This window comes from Belonocnema kinseyi, chromosome 6 (assembly GCF_010883055.1).
Source record: "Belonocnema kinseyi isolate 2016_QV_RU_SX_M_011 chromosome 6, B_treatae_v1, whole genome shotgun sequence".
In the NCBI taxonomy this organism is placed as follows: domain Eukaryota; kingdom Metazoa; phylum Arthropoda; class Insecta; order Hymenoptera; family Cynipidae; genus Belonocnema; species Belonocnema kinseyi.
Genome location: NC_046662.1, coordinates 10725350 through 10741084, shown reverse-complemented (window position 1 = coordinate 10741084; position 15735 = coordinate 10725350). Strand labels below are relative to the sequence as shown.

At 24.9% G+C, this 15735-nt stretch overlaps 2 protein-coding genes across 3 annotated transcripts in view; one reads left to right on the top strand and one right to left on the bottom strand.

Annotated features, from left to right (window-relative positions):
* Positions 1-8290, bottom strand: part of LOC117175024 (protein LSM14 homolog B) — a 58433-nt gene extending 50143 nt beyond the window's left edge. For both annotated transcript variants that reach the window (XM_033364532.1, XM_033364533.1), the window contains exon 1: positions 8076-8290. In XM_033364532.1, the coding sequence (XP_033220423.1) occupies positions 8076-8196 (121 nt within the window). In that variant the 5' untranslated portion in view covers positions 8197-8290. The remainder of the gene's footprint in view (positions 1-8075) is intronic.
* A 5273-nt stretch (positions 8291-13563) lies between these two features.
* Positions 13564-15735, top strand: part of LOC117174826 (cytochrome c1, heme protein, mitochondrial) — a 39905-nt gene continuing 37733 nt past the window's right edge. The window contains exon 1 of the mRNA XM_033364203.1: positions 13564-13700. Within this exon, the coding sequence (XP_033220094.1) occupies positions 13629-13700 (72 nt within the window). The 5' untranslated portion in view covers positions 13564-13628. The remainder of the gene's footprint in view (positions 13701-15735) is intronic.

Below are 15735 nucleotides of genomic sequence, written 5' to 3'. Positions count from 1 at the left end.
ATTAAAGCAAGATTTTTCATTCAAAAAAAAAAAACAAAATATCAACCATATTGTTAAATTTTCAAGCCAAAAAAGCAAATTCTCTACAAAACAGATGAATTTTTAAACCAAAAATATCAATTTTCAAAAATAGAGTTAATTTTCAACTAAATACTTGAATTTTCAAACTAATGACGATCAATTTACACTCGAGAATGAAATATTTGAATTTTCAGTTCAAAAAAACAATTTTCAACAACAAAAAATGTTAAAAATAATTTTTTAGCAAAGTAGTTCAATTTTTAACCAAGAAGATATATTTGCAATAAATTACATAAATTTTCAATTAAATCATTAAATTTTCAACCAATAAAATGATTATTTAAGCAATTTAACTTTCAATCAAGCAATTGAATTTTCAATTTAAAAAACGTGAATTCCCAACGAAAAATGTAATAAATAATTTTAGAAGTTAATTTTGTCTGCCTACTGGTCCAAATCAATATTATTAAAATATTCATTAATCATCTCATTAATTACTTTGGGTCATAGTCGAATTTTATAAGAACTGTGAATTTCCAGATAAAAATGAAATAGTTAAATTTATAGTTAACACAGTACATTTTTAATCGCAAGAAATTAATTTGGAATTTTTTGTTTTAGGTTCTATTAATTTAGTTTCTTTTCATATTGCTCAAAACCTACACCTTTTATATTTTGAGGATTTTAAAATATTAATTCTTTAACTGTTCCAAGTCAAAAATGTACTTAATTATATTTCTTTTAAATCCAGGTATAACTCCAGATTAATATTCTTTTGGGAAATTCCCTGAACCAACGAAAAATTATCATTCTTTTCGAAAATACCCTGTTGCAATTCAAAATCATAATTCTTTTAAAAATAGCCCCGCTTTAAGTGAAAATTGTATTTTTTTAATGGAAAATTCACTGTTCCAAGTCGGAATTATAATTCTTCTCCAAAACTTCTCATCCCAGATCTAAATAATGTTTTTTGTTTTGAAAATTTAGTGATTCAATTCATAATTAAATATAATAGCTTCGAAATATTTCCTGTTTCAAATCAAAATTATGATTTTTTTTTTTAAATTCAATGAGCTTGAAGTTCTGAACGTTCAAATGAACGAAATTTTTTACTGATGACTTTGTAAACCAAAAAAAGTACTCAAATGTTTGTTATTTATTTTTTGAATAATTTATTATTAAAACATAATTATAATGAATATTTTAAATTGCAGTTGGAACAATATTTATAGGTAAAATATAAATGAGAAAAAATATTTCGTTCAATTGAACGTTCGGAACTTCATGTACATGAAAATGCACTGTTCCACATTCGAATTATTAATCAGAATCATAATTCTTTTTAAAAAATTCCTTGTTCCGAGTAAAAATTGTCTTTATTTTGGTAAATGCACTGTTTCAAGCCAGAATTATAATTCTTCCCTAAAGTTTCTTGTTCCAGATCTAAATTATAAATTCTGTTGTTTCTTTTTCGAAAATTTATAGATCCAATTCAATGTTAAATAAAAAAAAATGTTGGTACAATGTGTAAACCAAATGCGTATAATTGCTTGGCATCAGTTTTAAATTTGCACCATTTTCATCTTGCATGGATTCCACATTCGTGATTTCAAAAGTACATGAAACCAATCCGGCACTATCCATGCCAAAAAAATAGTATTATAAATTTTAAGTTTCGATTTTTATAACAATTAAATACTCGAAACTTGAACATTTTTTATTTTCAATGTTTTAAATTTTTCATTCAAAGTTCCAAGAGAGAATTTTATTTCTTTATACCTCTTTAAAAAAATCCGTCTATAACTCAGGAATTATAATTCTTTTGGAAAATTCCCTGATCAATACACAAGTTGAATTTTGTACCAAATAGACGAATTTTCTACCGAATGGGCGCATTTTCAAATCAAAAAGCTCAAAATTCAATAAAAAACCGTTGCATATACTTCCCAGCTGTTGAATTTTCAAGATTAAAAGACGATTTGTTTTTTTTTAGAAAAGAGTTGAATTTGAATGAAAAATATGAATTTTCAACGAAAAAGAATGAACGGTTACACGAAAATAGTTTGATTTTCTTAATTGGTCCTATTAAAAGAATACGCTTTAAGGTTAAAAATCGAGAGAATAGGCAAGATTTTTTTAACACAGCGGAAAAAGCAGGAATTGGAAATCATTTAAAATGAGTCAATCATAAGAAAGTTTGTAATTCAACAATCTCAAATACATTATAATATTAAAAAATCATAAAGGAGATTTAATAAATACACTTACTAACATTGTGCAGAATAATTAAAATCTCAACGGGTAAATATTTTTCATTTGGATCTGAGTAAAACAGATAATAAACATTTTTTATTTTAAATTATCACATTTTTTAACGTTTACTTAAAAACATTTAAATTGTAAATATAAAAAAGAATAAACAGAAAAAGGATTTTATTAACGAAAAGTTAAATTTTCAATTACTCAATTATCTAGCATTGGCGAGAATAATTAAAACAAGTAAATAGTTCAGAATTTAAACCAAGTAAAACAGATCATAAACCTGTGCCTGAACAAAAACAATATTTGAAATAAAATTTTATTGTAGACAGCCATTGTGAAGAAAATATACGTACTGGGATCGGTTTATACTAGAAATTCTTTGATTTCTATCGTGTAAATTTCAAATATTTTTTATTTCCAATTATTTTATTTTGGTATTGCTTTTAAATCTTTTGAATGTATGGCAATATAAAAAGGAAAGGTGAAAATAAAAAAATGGAAAAATATATTTTTGTAAATCACATAACTCTTGCCAATTTCTAAAAAGGCGTATATAGTATTTGCAACAGCGACACAAAAAAAGTTGATTTTTCAACACGAAAATATAAGTTTTCAACAACGAAGTTTATGAAACCAAATAGTTATTTTTTTTTTTTTAATATTCCAACCAGAAAGAATATTACTTTTTTTTTAACAGTTGGATTAAAAATAAAAAAAAGGCTGAAATTTAAACAAAATAATTAGATTTTTTATCCAATAAGGAAATTGTTAAGCAAAAAGATGAATCCTCAACGAAAAATGTAATATTTATATCTCAACCACTAAGGATTTCAATTTTTTATTTTTAAAAACAGTTGAATTCCATGAAAAAAGATAAATTAAAAATGAGTTAAATCCTAAAACAAGAAAGATTAATTTATAACGACAAATGTAACATTTTCACCGACAAAAGGTGAAATCTCAATGAAAAATGTATGTTATAGTTTACAACACAACCAATAAGGATTAAAAAGTTTGTTAACCAAACCAAACAGTTGCAAAAATTTCCAGCCCAAAATACGAATTTTTAAAGAAAAAATTTGAATTTTCAACAAAAAGGTCAATTTTAAATCAAACAGTTTAATTTTTCACTCATGAATTGAAATTTCAATTCAAGAAAATAAAATTTTCACCAAAAGAGAACAACTTTCCAAACGAAAATTCGTCTTTTCAACGAAACAGTTGAATTTTAAAACCGAGAACATGAGCTTTTTAAGAAAAAAGGTAAATTTTTAACCAAAAATATAAATATTCTATAAAACAGTACCTTTTTAAATAAAGAGGTAATTTTTTTACTAAAATGATTAATCTTCAAGTAAAACTGATTAATTTACAACCACGCAGTTACATGTTCCCAAAATGAAGGCTAAGTTCGTTGAGCAGATATTTCCAACCAAAATTAAAAAAATTAGATCATTTTCAAAATTTGAAGAAGAAAAAAACGTATCAAATATAAAATTTTTTGTCAAGTTTCTTATAGATGGGTAGAAGACTTGCAAATTATACAAATAAAATTATTAATTTCGATGAAAATTAATGTTGTTCGAAACTATTATAAGTTCTGTAATAAGATAAAAGTTCCAAAAGTTGGATCATTATCAAAAATATGCAATTTTGATTGTTCAAGAGAGCCATAAGTTTAAAACGTTATTTTCAGTAGATTTTAACAAGATTGACAAATTATCTTGATGAAGTTTTTCAAGTGAACGCGAATTATCGAGCGCAAAGCTGCGATTTGCGTAATGAGAACGTAATCGTCAAAGCCGTAGGTGCTTTGAGAATCTTCTTTAAAATTAAATCGGAAAAAATTCAGTTACAATTTATGGTCGTAATGCCTTCGAAGTTTAAATCACAGCTTTCTATTTAAGTTATAGAATTTACAGTATTTGAAAAAATTTAGTTAAAGTGTACGCATTAAACTTACGGAAAAGAGCGCGTACCCGCGCACCCTAGCCGCGCTCAAACTTCGCACGAGGCGTTGCGCGCGCAACGAAAATGTGTCCGCGCAGCGGGTATATTTTAATTCAGAAATATAATAGTTTACATTTTAACCTAAGAACTTCCATTTTCATTCAAAGCCCGTTGATTTGAACTAAAAGACTAATTTTTAATTAAAATAGTTGAAGCCTTAACCAAAACAGTTTAATTTTCAACAAACCAGTTATGTTTTTAACGAAATAAAGGAATTTTAAACAAAATACATACATTTTTATCTGAAAAAGCTATATTTTCAGGAAGAAATGAAATATTTACATTTAAAATTAAAAAATTAATTTTCGACCCAAAAACCTACGATTTTTAAACAAAATAGACAAATTTGCTACCAAAAAACACAAATTTTCAACAAAATAAAAAAAATGTTAACCAAATAGTTGCATTTTCAGCATAGAAAGATACATTTGTTAAAAAAAATTTTTTAACTAAAACGAAGAATTTTTAACCAAAACGACTAATTTTCTACTGAAAAAGACGGATTGTTATTAAATTACATCCGTCAATTTTCAACCCAGTACTTAAATTTTTAACTAAAAAAAAGAGATTTTCTACCAAGACGGAAATAGTTCAATTTTGTGTTCAAAAAAATTAATTTTCAAATAAAATGAAGAACTTTTAACCAGAAAAGTTAAATTTTAAGTTAAAGAATAAATAATATTCGAAAAAATAATGACTTTAAACAAAACAGCATTTTTAATCAAATAGTTATATTTTTAAGCAAGAACATACATTTTTAACCAAGAAAATTAATTTTCTACCAAATCTGGCGAATTTTGAGTAAAATGCATGAAGTTTCAACTAAAAAAGATACGTTTTTAATAAAAAATGAAAAGTGACATTCATAATTTAAAAATTTATTTTTTAACACAAAAAAAATCAATTTTTCAACCAAAAACATAAATCTTCAACTAAACCTTTCAAATATATGAACAAAGAATTTTTGAGCTAATATTTGAATTAAATTTTTAAACAAGAAGATTAGTTTTCTACTGAAAATGAATAATTTTCAATGAAATACATACATGAATTTTCAACCAAGAATGAAATAGTTAGATTTTCTTTATCGAAAAAAACAACAATTTTTAACAAAGTAGTTAAATTTTCAACCAAATAGCTGAACTTTCATCCAAACACATGAATTTTTTACGAAGAAAATAAATTTTTAACCCAAAAACACGATTTTTCAACCAAATAGTTAAATTTTCATCTAAAAAATAAATACAATTTTAATCAAGAATTCGCGTTACATTTTTGATTAAAAAATAATCATCTTTCACAGCAACAACACACGAATTTTTAACAGTAGTTAAATTTTCAACTGAAATAAATAATTTTCAACAAAATTAATGAATTTTTTTTCCTAATCACTTAAAATTATATTTAGTTTACGTTAAAAAAATAAACTTCCAACCAAAAATCAACGACATTGTTAAATATTCAACCATACTTTTAACTAGAATAGTTTAATTAAAAAAATATATATAATAAATTTTTGAACAAAGCAGTTAAATTTTGAGTCAAATAGTTAAATTAAAAAAAAAAAAACATAAATTTTTAAGCAAGAAAATTAATTTTCCACCGAAACTGATAAATTTTGAGAAAAATGCATGAAGTTTCGACTAAAAAAGATACGTTTTTAATAAAAAATGAAGTTACATTCATAGTTTAAAAATGTATTTTTTTAACACAAAAAAGCAAAATGATCTACTAAAACGATGAATCTTCAACTAAACCTTTCAAATACACGAATAAAGAATTTATAAGCTAATATTTGAATTGAATTTTTAACCAATGAATTTTCAATGAAATACCAACATGCATTTTCAACCAAGAATGAAACATTTAGATTTTCTGTTAAAAAAAATTAATTTCTTTATTGAAAAAAACAACAATTTTTTTAACAAAGTAGTTAAATTTTCAACCAAATAGCTGAACTTTCAGCCAAAAACATGAGTTTTGTACGAAGACAATAAATTTTTAACCCAAAAACTCGATTTTTCTACCAAATAGTTGAATTTTCATCTGAAAATAAATACAATTTTAATCAAAAGTTCAATTGTTTCATTTTTATTTTAAAATAGTCATCTTTCGCGACAAAAAACGAATTTTTAACAGTAATTAAATTTTCAACTGAAAAGTAATCTTATTATCTAAAACAACGTTTTGGAGCAAGACCTTATTGAATTTTGTAAAATGAAATAGACATTTTAGGTAAAAAATAAAATTAAAAAAAGACTTATATTCAAAAAAATAAATCAATTTTAACCAGAATTTGTAAAAACATTTACCTAAAATTGGCACGAATAATTAAAATTTCAACGACAAAATGTTTTAGATTTCAAACAAAGTAAAACAGATCATAATCACTGGAGTAAACAGAAATCATATCTTCAAATCTAATACTGTTAGATATTTGAACAGCCATTGTGAAGAAAGTATACGTATTGTGACCGTTTTATACTTGAAATTTGTCAATTTCTATTTTGGTAATTTTGAACATTTCATGAAAGTTCTTAATCTTAAATTATGCAATTTTGTTTACAATTTTTATTAAACTCTTAAATTTATGTAAAAGGCAAAAAAGATTTTAAAGCTAGAAAGGGAAAAAGTAACTGGCTGCGAAACTTTTATCACAAACCAAAATATTAAAATGTTTTTATTTATTGGAAATTTTCTCTAAAGATGAAGTATTTATACATTTAAATAAGTTTTCAAAATAATAACGAAATCACCTGAAATACTTTTAATAATTTCATAATCCTTAATTTCGCAAAATGTTTATCTAATATTTGCAAGAACTAAAATTTTAAAACCAACAAAAGTTGAACAAATAAGGACTAGTAATTAAAAAAATAAAGAAACCAATTTAAATGTTTTCTTATAGAAAGCGATTATAAAGAAAAAGCATCAAGAAAATAATTCGCATGACTCATCAAATCATGAAATTGAAAACAATCGTTTAAAATGTGTGAAAAGCCGTTGAGAAATTATAATCTCCACTCGTATATTTACATTGCGATCATAACTCCGAAAACAGAGGTAAAAGAGAAGACTCGGTGGTCACCTCAAGGAGACGTAAAAATGTAAACACCGAGGAAAGCTTCGTACAATAACAACCAGGCTGCGAGATTGTATACCCGATTTTATCATCCAATAAGGAAAGTTTCAATCATTTTCCTTCAATCTTTAATTTAACTCAACCTTAAAAATCACAACGTAATATTCCTGCGAATTTTCCCACGCATTCTATTGACCCACTGAAAATCGAGTTCAACAAAGAGAAATCGCAACCGAGCTAAAAGAGAGCAAATTCCTTTCACGAAAAAAAAGAATACAGTCCCAAATTCTCGACTTTTTATCAATTCTCAAATCACAAAAAAAGCCTAAATTAGCCGCATTTATTAGATTCGCCGATTCAAATTTCGGATCAAATACGACCGGAATATTTTTCAATTATTTTCCTTCTCTTTTAAACGAGAAGTTTTTGAATTACGGCGAATGGACTCGTAAAATATTCCGAAGCCGCAAATCCGTTACAAAAGAGTTGTTTTGCACCCGAGTGAACTTGCAAGGTAGCGGGAATTTTGATTAAAAAAATAAAGTTTTTTCCCCCGTGGTGGGATTCGATCGAATTCGGGCCGAAATGAGAAGTAAAAGAAATTGAATGAGATGAAATGAAGGGTAAATATAAAAATTAGAGCCGGGAATCAGAGCGGCGGGGAAGCAAAATTCGGTATCCATCTTGAAAAAAAACTTACCGTTTGCGAGAGCAATCGTGCATTCTTGAGGATCAACAGTGAAAAGACGCCCCTCGTATCGAATATCCGCCTTCGATATTAAGCTGATCTTCGAGCCCAGCTCCGGCATTCCAGTACTCATTTTGAAATTTGTTTGTTCGCACGGCGATTGCTCTGATATTAAAGGATTCGCGAGACCATCTGCAACTGACGACGTACTACAGCTGATTCTTAAAACGCACTACTGCGCACTACCACTGCGCAGCTTTTGTGTGCCATTCCGCACATGCGCAATGGTTATCTCGTGCCGAAACGGCGCGGAATTTTAAATTGACTTGATGGAATATACATTTTTAGTAGACTTTTATTTCAAAATTTTAGTTGACATATTTACAGAGGGGAAATAACCACTAAAAATGCGGTCTAATTGAGGTAGATTACTCCGGATTATATCGGATTACCCTAGAACGCGAATTTTAAACCAAAAAAGATTGCTTTCTAAAAAAATTGTTGAATTTTCAACAATGAGATGAATTATCAACCAAGAGTATTAATTTTTCTGCTAAAAAGACGAATTTTCAAGAGAATACATGGGTTTTCGACAATATTTTATTTTCATATAGACTTTAAGTAAAAAAAAAAAAGATCAATTTTCAACCAAGAATGGACTAGTCAAGTTTTCAGTTAAAAATTAATTTTTTGCCCAAAGAAACGAATTCTTAAAAAAAAGTTAAACTTTCAACAATATGATGAATTTTCAACTAAAAGAAAATTTTAATAAAAAATGGAATAGTTTTATTAATACTTACAAAAAATTAATTTTTCGCGACTAAAAGAATTCAACAAAATAGTTTAATTTTCAACCAAATAGTTGCATTTCCAACCAAAAACATGAATGCTTGAACAAGACAAATTAATTTTCTACCAAAAAGAAGGATTTTCAATCAAATACATGAATTTTCTACTAAAAAATTAATCAAAAGTGGAATAGTTTTTATAATTACAAAAAATTAATTTTTACGAAAAAAAATGTCAACAAAATAGTTAAATTTTCAAACAAAAAGATTAATTTTGAACCAAATAACTGCATTTTCAACCAAAAACATGAATGTTTAACCAAGAAAATTAATTTTCTACAAAAAAGATGAATTTTCAATAAAATGCATGAATTTTTAAATGGAAAAAATTAATCAAAAATGGAATAGTTTTGTTTATAATTTTTAAAAAATCTTCAGCTAAAAACATTGATTTTGAACAAAGAAGATTAATTTGCACCAGAAAAGGCAATTTTTCATTAAAATACCAAGTTATTCAATTTACAACAACAAATTTTTACCATAGAATTAAATTTTTTACGTAAAAGACGAATTTTCAACCAAATACTTAAATTTTTAACTGAAAAAGATAACTTTTTAATAAAAAATGTAAGAATAACATTTTAATACATTTAATTACATCATTTTTTACTTGAAAGAAGAAATCTTCAATAAAGTAGTTAAATTTTTAAACAGAGAGTTGAGTTTTCAACAAATTACCTGAATTTTAAATTAAGTACTTGAATTTTCATATAAAAAATATAAATTTACAACAAAAAATGAAATAGTACAATTTTTAGTTAAAATACAAATTTGACAAGAACAAAAAAAAAGAATTTTCAACCGAAGAGAAGAAATTTCAACCAAAATGCAGAATTTTGAAACAAATAATTCAATTGAATTTTTAACCAAGAAGAATAATTTTTGTCAGCAAATGTCAATATGCAATAAAAAAATTTTAATAAAAACGAATTGAATTTTCAACCAAAAATGTACATTCTTAACTAAGAAAATTAATTTTCTACCGAAAAAGGCAAATTTTCAACAAAGCAGTAAAGTTGTCAGCTAAAAAAGAAAAATTGACAGCCATACAAAATAGTAAAATTTTTAACCAAATACATGACTTTTCAGCTATAATGATTAATATCGATGTTATTTTGTCGAATAGCTTGATAAATTAATTTTTTACGTAAAATTTTGCCGATTGCTGATCAGATAATTTGTGGAGAAACGAGAAAAAATCTGCCTCATGCCGGGTTTGAACCAGGGTCGCCACTATTGACAAAAAAAGAGTTTAACCAATTACGCCACCTCAGCCAGATTTTGCAGACTTTTTTCTCGTTTCGCCAGAACATTATTTTATACCAGGTAGAATAATTTTTGTCCATACAAAAAATTAATTCTAAATGGAAACATATTTCAATTTAAAATAAAAAACTGTTTATTTCAACAACAAAGAAAAGAATTTCCAAGAAAACAGTTGATTTTTCAAGAAAATAGTATAATCATCAACCATAATAGTTAAATTTTCAACTAAAAAGATAAAGTTTTAACAAAAAATGAAATACACAGCTATATTTTCAATTTGAGAAATTAATGTTTCACAAAATTCACAATGTTTCACAAAAAATTCAACGAAATAGTTAAATGTGCGGTTTCTAACTAAAACGGTGCATCTCGAAGCAAAAAATAATAAATCAGTCCAATCATTCCATGAAAAATAAATTTTCTCTTAAAATGTATTTAAAAAAAATAAAAAGTCATTTTAAATTTTCCCAGAAATCTTATGAAAACTTTTTATTATTTTCAAACTCTTAAAAATTCTTAAATGCTTCTAAATTTTGTTTCGAAATCTTAAACAGCGTACACTTTATTTCAATCTTTTTTCAATCCTTTCCAATTTTAAATTATTTTTACATCTTTTTAAAACTTCTAAACCTTTTAAATATATTTTAAAAAGGTTCAAACTTTTGCTAAATTTCTTTTTTCAGTTCTGTATGAATTTCTAAACTTTCTAAATATCTAATAAAATCGTTCGAATTTTTTTTAAATTCTACATTCATTTCTAAATTCATTTTTCAAGCAAAAACAAATCATTTGAAATTCTCCGACAAATATTATAAAAATGTTGTCAGACTCTTGGAATCTTTTAAAATTGGAAGTGTAAACAATGTGGGTACAAGATACATTTTTAAAACATCATTTAAAATTGTTTAAAGATTAAAAAATAAAGATAAATTTTTTTTTAAATGTACACAAAGAGACGGCTGAAAAAATCCTTAAAAGAAAAATAATCGAAATGGAAAGTTCCCGAAATTATGGAATGTTTGGAAATAATAAAATAAAACAGTGCCATCTATTTTTAAAAGGCAAGCTTTTACTTCGGAAATTTCATCTTTCGAGATTTCTTAGTGGTCCCAAAATAAATGATCGATTTTGAAGATTTATAAAAAAAATGTAGAATCTTTCTAAGATTTTTGAAAACTTTCCAGAGAATAAATTAATTTTCTTGAGAATCCTGGGAAAATTTCAAATAATTTTTTATTTTTAAAATTACTTTAAAAAGAATACTTGAAAAGATTTTCTAAACATGTCGAAAAATATCTGGGAGATTTTAAATCAATTTATATATAATTGCCTTAACACCTTGGAGATTCTAGTTCGAAAAATTTGGAAATTTTCTCAATAATATCATCAAATTAATTTTTAGCTTAGAAATAATCAAAAAAAATTTCAGGTATAACATTTTAAAATCTTTTCAAATTTTAAATTAATCTAGAATTCTTTAAAAAGACTTTTAGATAGCTTTAAAAATTTATTTATTTTTTTCTCAACATTTATAAAAAACGTTCGAATAGAAAAAAAAATTTCCTTGAAATCTTACAGATTTCTTTTAACAATGTTAGAAATTTTAAAAAATAGTATCTTAAAATTAACTTTTAGAAATCATTTAAAACATTTCCAGGTATCTTAAAAAGAATTATTCACTTAAAACCTTTCAAAATTCCTAAAAAGCTTCTCAAATTTTGGTTCGAAATCTTCAAAAATCTACGTTTAAAATTTCTGAAATCTTTTTCAGTTATAATTATTTTTGAATTTTGTAAACCTTCCTGAATGTCTCCTAGACTTACTCGATTTTTTTCTAAAATATTTTAATCTTCAGAAATTGACCAATATTGCTTTAAAATATTCTAAATGGTATTTCAAAATTTTATTTGAAAATTTTAAATTCCTTTCTATTTTTTCTTTAAAATAATTTCAAAAAAGAAAAAAATGATTTAAATTTTCTTACAAAGTTAAAAAAAATTTGCAGGATTTTACAAAATATCAGGAAACATTAGAGTGACTTTTTATTATGAAAAATGAATTTTCAGAGTGTATTGAAAAAGATTTCAAAATATTTTGAATGATTTTCTAAAATTTCGGAAAAAATATATAAGATTTAAAGGTTAAATCGTTTAATATTGCAAGATTACAACATTTCTTTTTTAATTTTGTTTGAAAGATTTTTTTAATTTTTGGAAAAATTCTAGTTAGTTTAACAGATAATAAGGAATTTCATAACTTTGAATATTTTAAATATTTGCACTTTAAATATTTTGACTATAAATATGTAAAAACTTTTCAAGATTTGGGAAAGTTTGTGAAATATTTTTAAATTTCTGGGAAACATCTTCTTCAAAACCGAAAATATATTAGTTAATTTTTTCATGAAAGAAAATAATTTTTAACGACAAAAAAACACGAAATTTTATGGAGTGATTTGAATCAAACTACAATAGTTAAATTTTAAGTTGAAAATTTAATTTTCAACAAAAGCCCACCATTGTTTAATAAAACAGTTAAATATTTAGATAAATCTTTAACCAAATAATTTAGTTTTCAATAAAAACATGCATTTTTTACAAACAAAAAAAAAAGAATAATTTCCTGTAAAAAATACGAATTTTAAACAAAATTCACAAATTTTAAACCAAATAATTCAATTTTCAACTAACAGAGAGCATTTTGAACTAAAAATTTTATATATAAGTTTTAAGTTACATTATCAATTTACCAAACAAGAAAATTACTTTTCAACAAAATATTTATATTTTTAACAAAATAGTTGAATTTTAAACTAAAAACATGAATTTTCAACAAAGAAAATTAAATTTCAACCAAATTTTTATTTTATGTGAAAAATTGTAATAAAAGAATTTTCTTAAAATTCCTGGAAAAATTTTTAATAACTTTTTTTTGAAAAATGAATTTTAAGAGAATATTGAAAAATCCTGTAAAATAAAAAAAAAAGTCCGTCAAAATTGTGTATATTCTTTTCTGACATTTAGAATGTTCTCAAGAATTTTACGAAAATTATATTCATATAACCTTAAAACGAGAAAATGCCACCCTGAAATAAAATTTAGGTTAAATTTAAATGCTAAAAAATTTCCGCAACGAAATAGTTATTCCGAATTTTGATTTTGTATTAAAAATAAGTTTTCCCCATAAAAGGAAAAACGCGCGCCTCATTTGAAAAAGTACTTGTGGCCAGTTGGCCACTATGAACCACAATGTGAGTCAGCCTTACTCTGCAAATGTATCTCAAAAGCGAAAGAAACAAGATAATAACCGACAAAGATCACAAAAAAATAGACGATTATTAAATAAAAGAAAAACAGATGCATGCAGGACGTAATAGTTGCAATGGTTGCAATTAGTCTTACAAGTCACTTGACCAGAGACTTTTGCACACAGCTCATTACCTTTGACCAACATGGCGGCCTCGTTGGGACGAATTTGTCGATCGGGTCTTTTAAAAGCAAATAACGGGAGTTTGTACAATCAGGTGAGTTATTTGCGATTTATTCTCAAACTCGGAATAAATTTTTCTCCATTGGTGAAAAAGTGCAAGCCCCATCGGTGGGTACTTGTCAAAGTGATAAACTGGGTGATTCTTCTGCTGACTGCTCGATTTGACTTGTCGGCTGCTATGACATTTTTCCTTATTAATATTTTATTCAGCCCTAATCAGTTTTCCGCGAGGCTCAATATCTCTTTTTCTAATTGCGAAGCACGTGTAGGAAAAATATGTGAGATACATTCATACATGTTATGTAATGAAAAATTGTGATGCTGCCATGATCAACATTCGGTCCCACGGGACTCACCGAGCAATACGAATGCGAATAACTTAATTGTATAATCATGTATTTTTCTTTCCTTCAGTATTTTAAACGAAATTTAGCTCTCTTTAAAACATTTCCAAAATTTAAAATCCTCTTTTTTCTACTCAGGCATTTTTTAAAATATTTTTGGGTCAAGTTTGATTCGCCAGTTTTATTCATGTTGGCAATTCAAAAATTGCTCAAAATATTTATAAAAGATAGGAGTAAATTTCAATTATAGATTTTATGTTTACCGAAGGAGCTTCGAATTTATTTTGAAAATTTGTTTGGAAAGGAACATAAGATTCAATATACTTTACACTATATTGAACAATTTCACTCATAACTTTCTGAATTTTTTTTTTTTTAGAAGTTTAGATCAATGAAAAAAATTGTGTTTCCACGATGTTGCGTAATGCATTTTCAACGGATAATTAGTTTCGGAAGAAGTGAGTTACAAAATAAAAAATGTTTTTATTTAATATACACCCCTTAAATTATTGATCAATTTAGGGTGTTCTAAAGGTGTACATAACCTTAAAACTTATTAATCTTTTATATGATATATTTCATAATATTATATTAAAAATGTTATTATTTGATGGAAAATATCACCGTTTTGATGAAAATTCGTTTTTTTTTTTAAATTGAAAATTAATTTTCTTTGGTCGAAAATTCGTTTTTTTTATATTTACAATTAATTTTTTTTGATGCAACTGTTTGATTGAAAGTTTACTTTTTTGTTGAAAATTCATATTTTTTGTATTGAAAATTCATCTTTTTCTTTTTATTGGACTGTTTCTGATTAAAAAAAAAAAAACTAGTTTACGGTTGCTAAATCTACTATTATTTGTTGAAAAATCGTCGTTTTTGGTTGAAAATTGAACTACCTGGTTGAAGGATGAACACATTTATAAAAAATCATTTGTTTTTATTATTCATAATCTTAGTTAAAAATTCATCTTTCTTAAGAAACCTTTTTTTTTCTAGTTAAACATTAATTTTTTCCTTTGAAAATTGAACCATTCCGTTTGAACTGCTTTGTTAAAAAAAATTGTTGAAATATCAGTTATTTAGTTGAAAATTTGTTTTTCCTTTTGTTTAAAACTAATTAAAATTTAAATTAAAAAATACTTTAAAAATTAAATTATAAATAAATTTGTAAGTTTTGAAATTCATTTCTCTTGTTATAAATATAATATTTTCATAGTTAAAAATACAACTATTATATTTTTTGTTAAGAATTCACTTTTTTTTTAATTATTCTTTTAAGGCTTGAAAGTAATATGTTTTCGAAAGAATTGGACTTTTTATTTGAAAATTCAAGTATTTTATTAAAAATTCCTTTTGGAATGAGAATAATTCTTTTTTTTTTAAATCCAACTATCTTCTAAAAAACATAAATAATTTTCTGAAAAATGCAAATGTTTTTAGTTTGAATTTATTAATGATAGTAATTTTAAAAACTGCTCAAAATATTATTTATCAAAGATTAGTCTAGGTTTCAAGGATAGATTTTATAAGAACCAAAGGAGATTCCAATTTATTTTGAATTTTTGTTTGGAAACGAAGATAATTTTAATATACTTAGTGCTATATTGAACAATTTTTTCATTTCATTTAAGGGCATGCGACACAGTGGAATTCCTACATTACCAACCTCTTTTTTCTATTGAACAAAATTTTTTTTTGAACCATAGAACTTTTTTTGTAAAT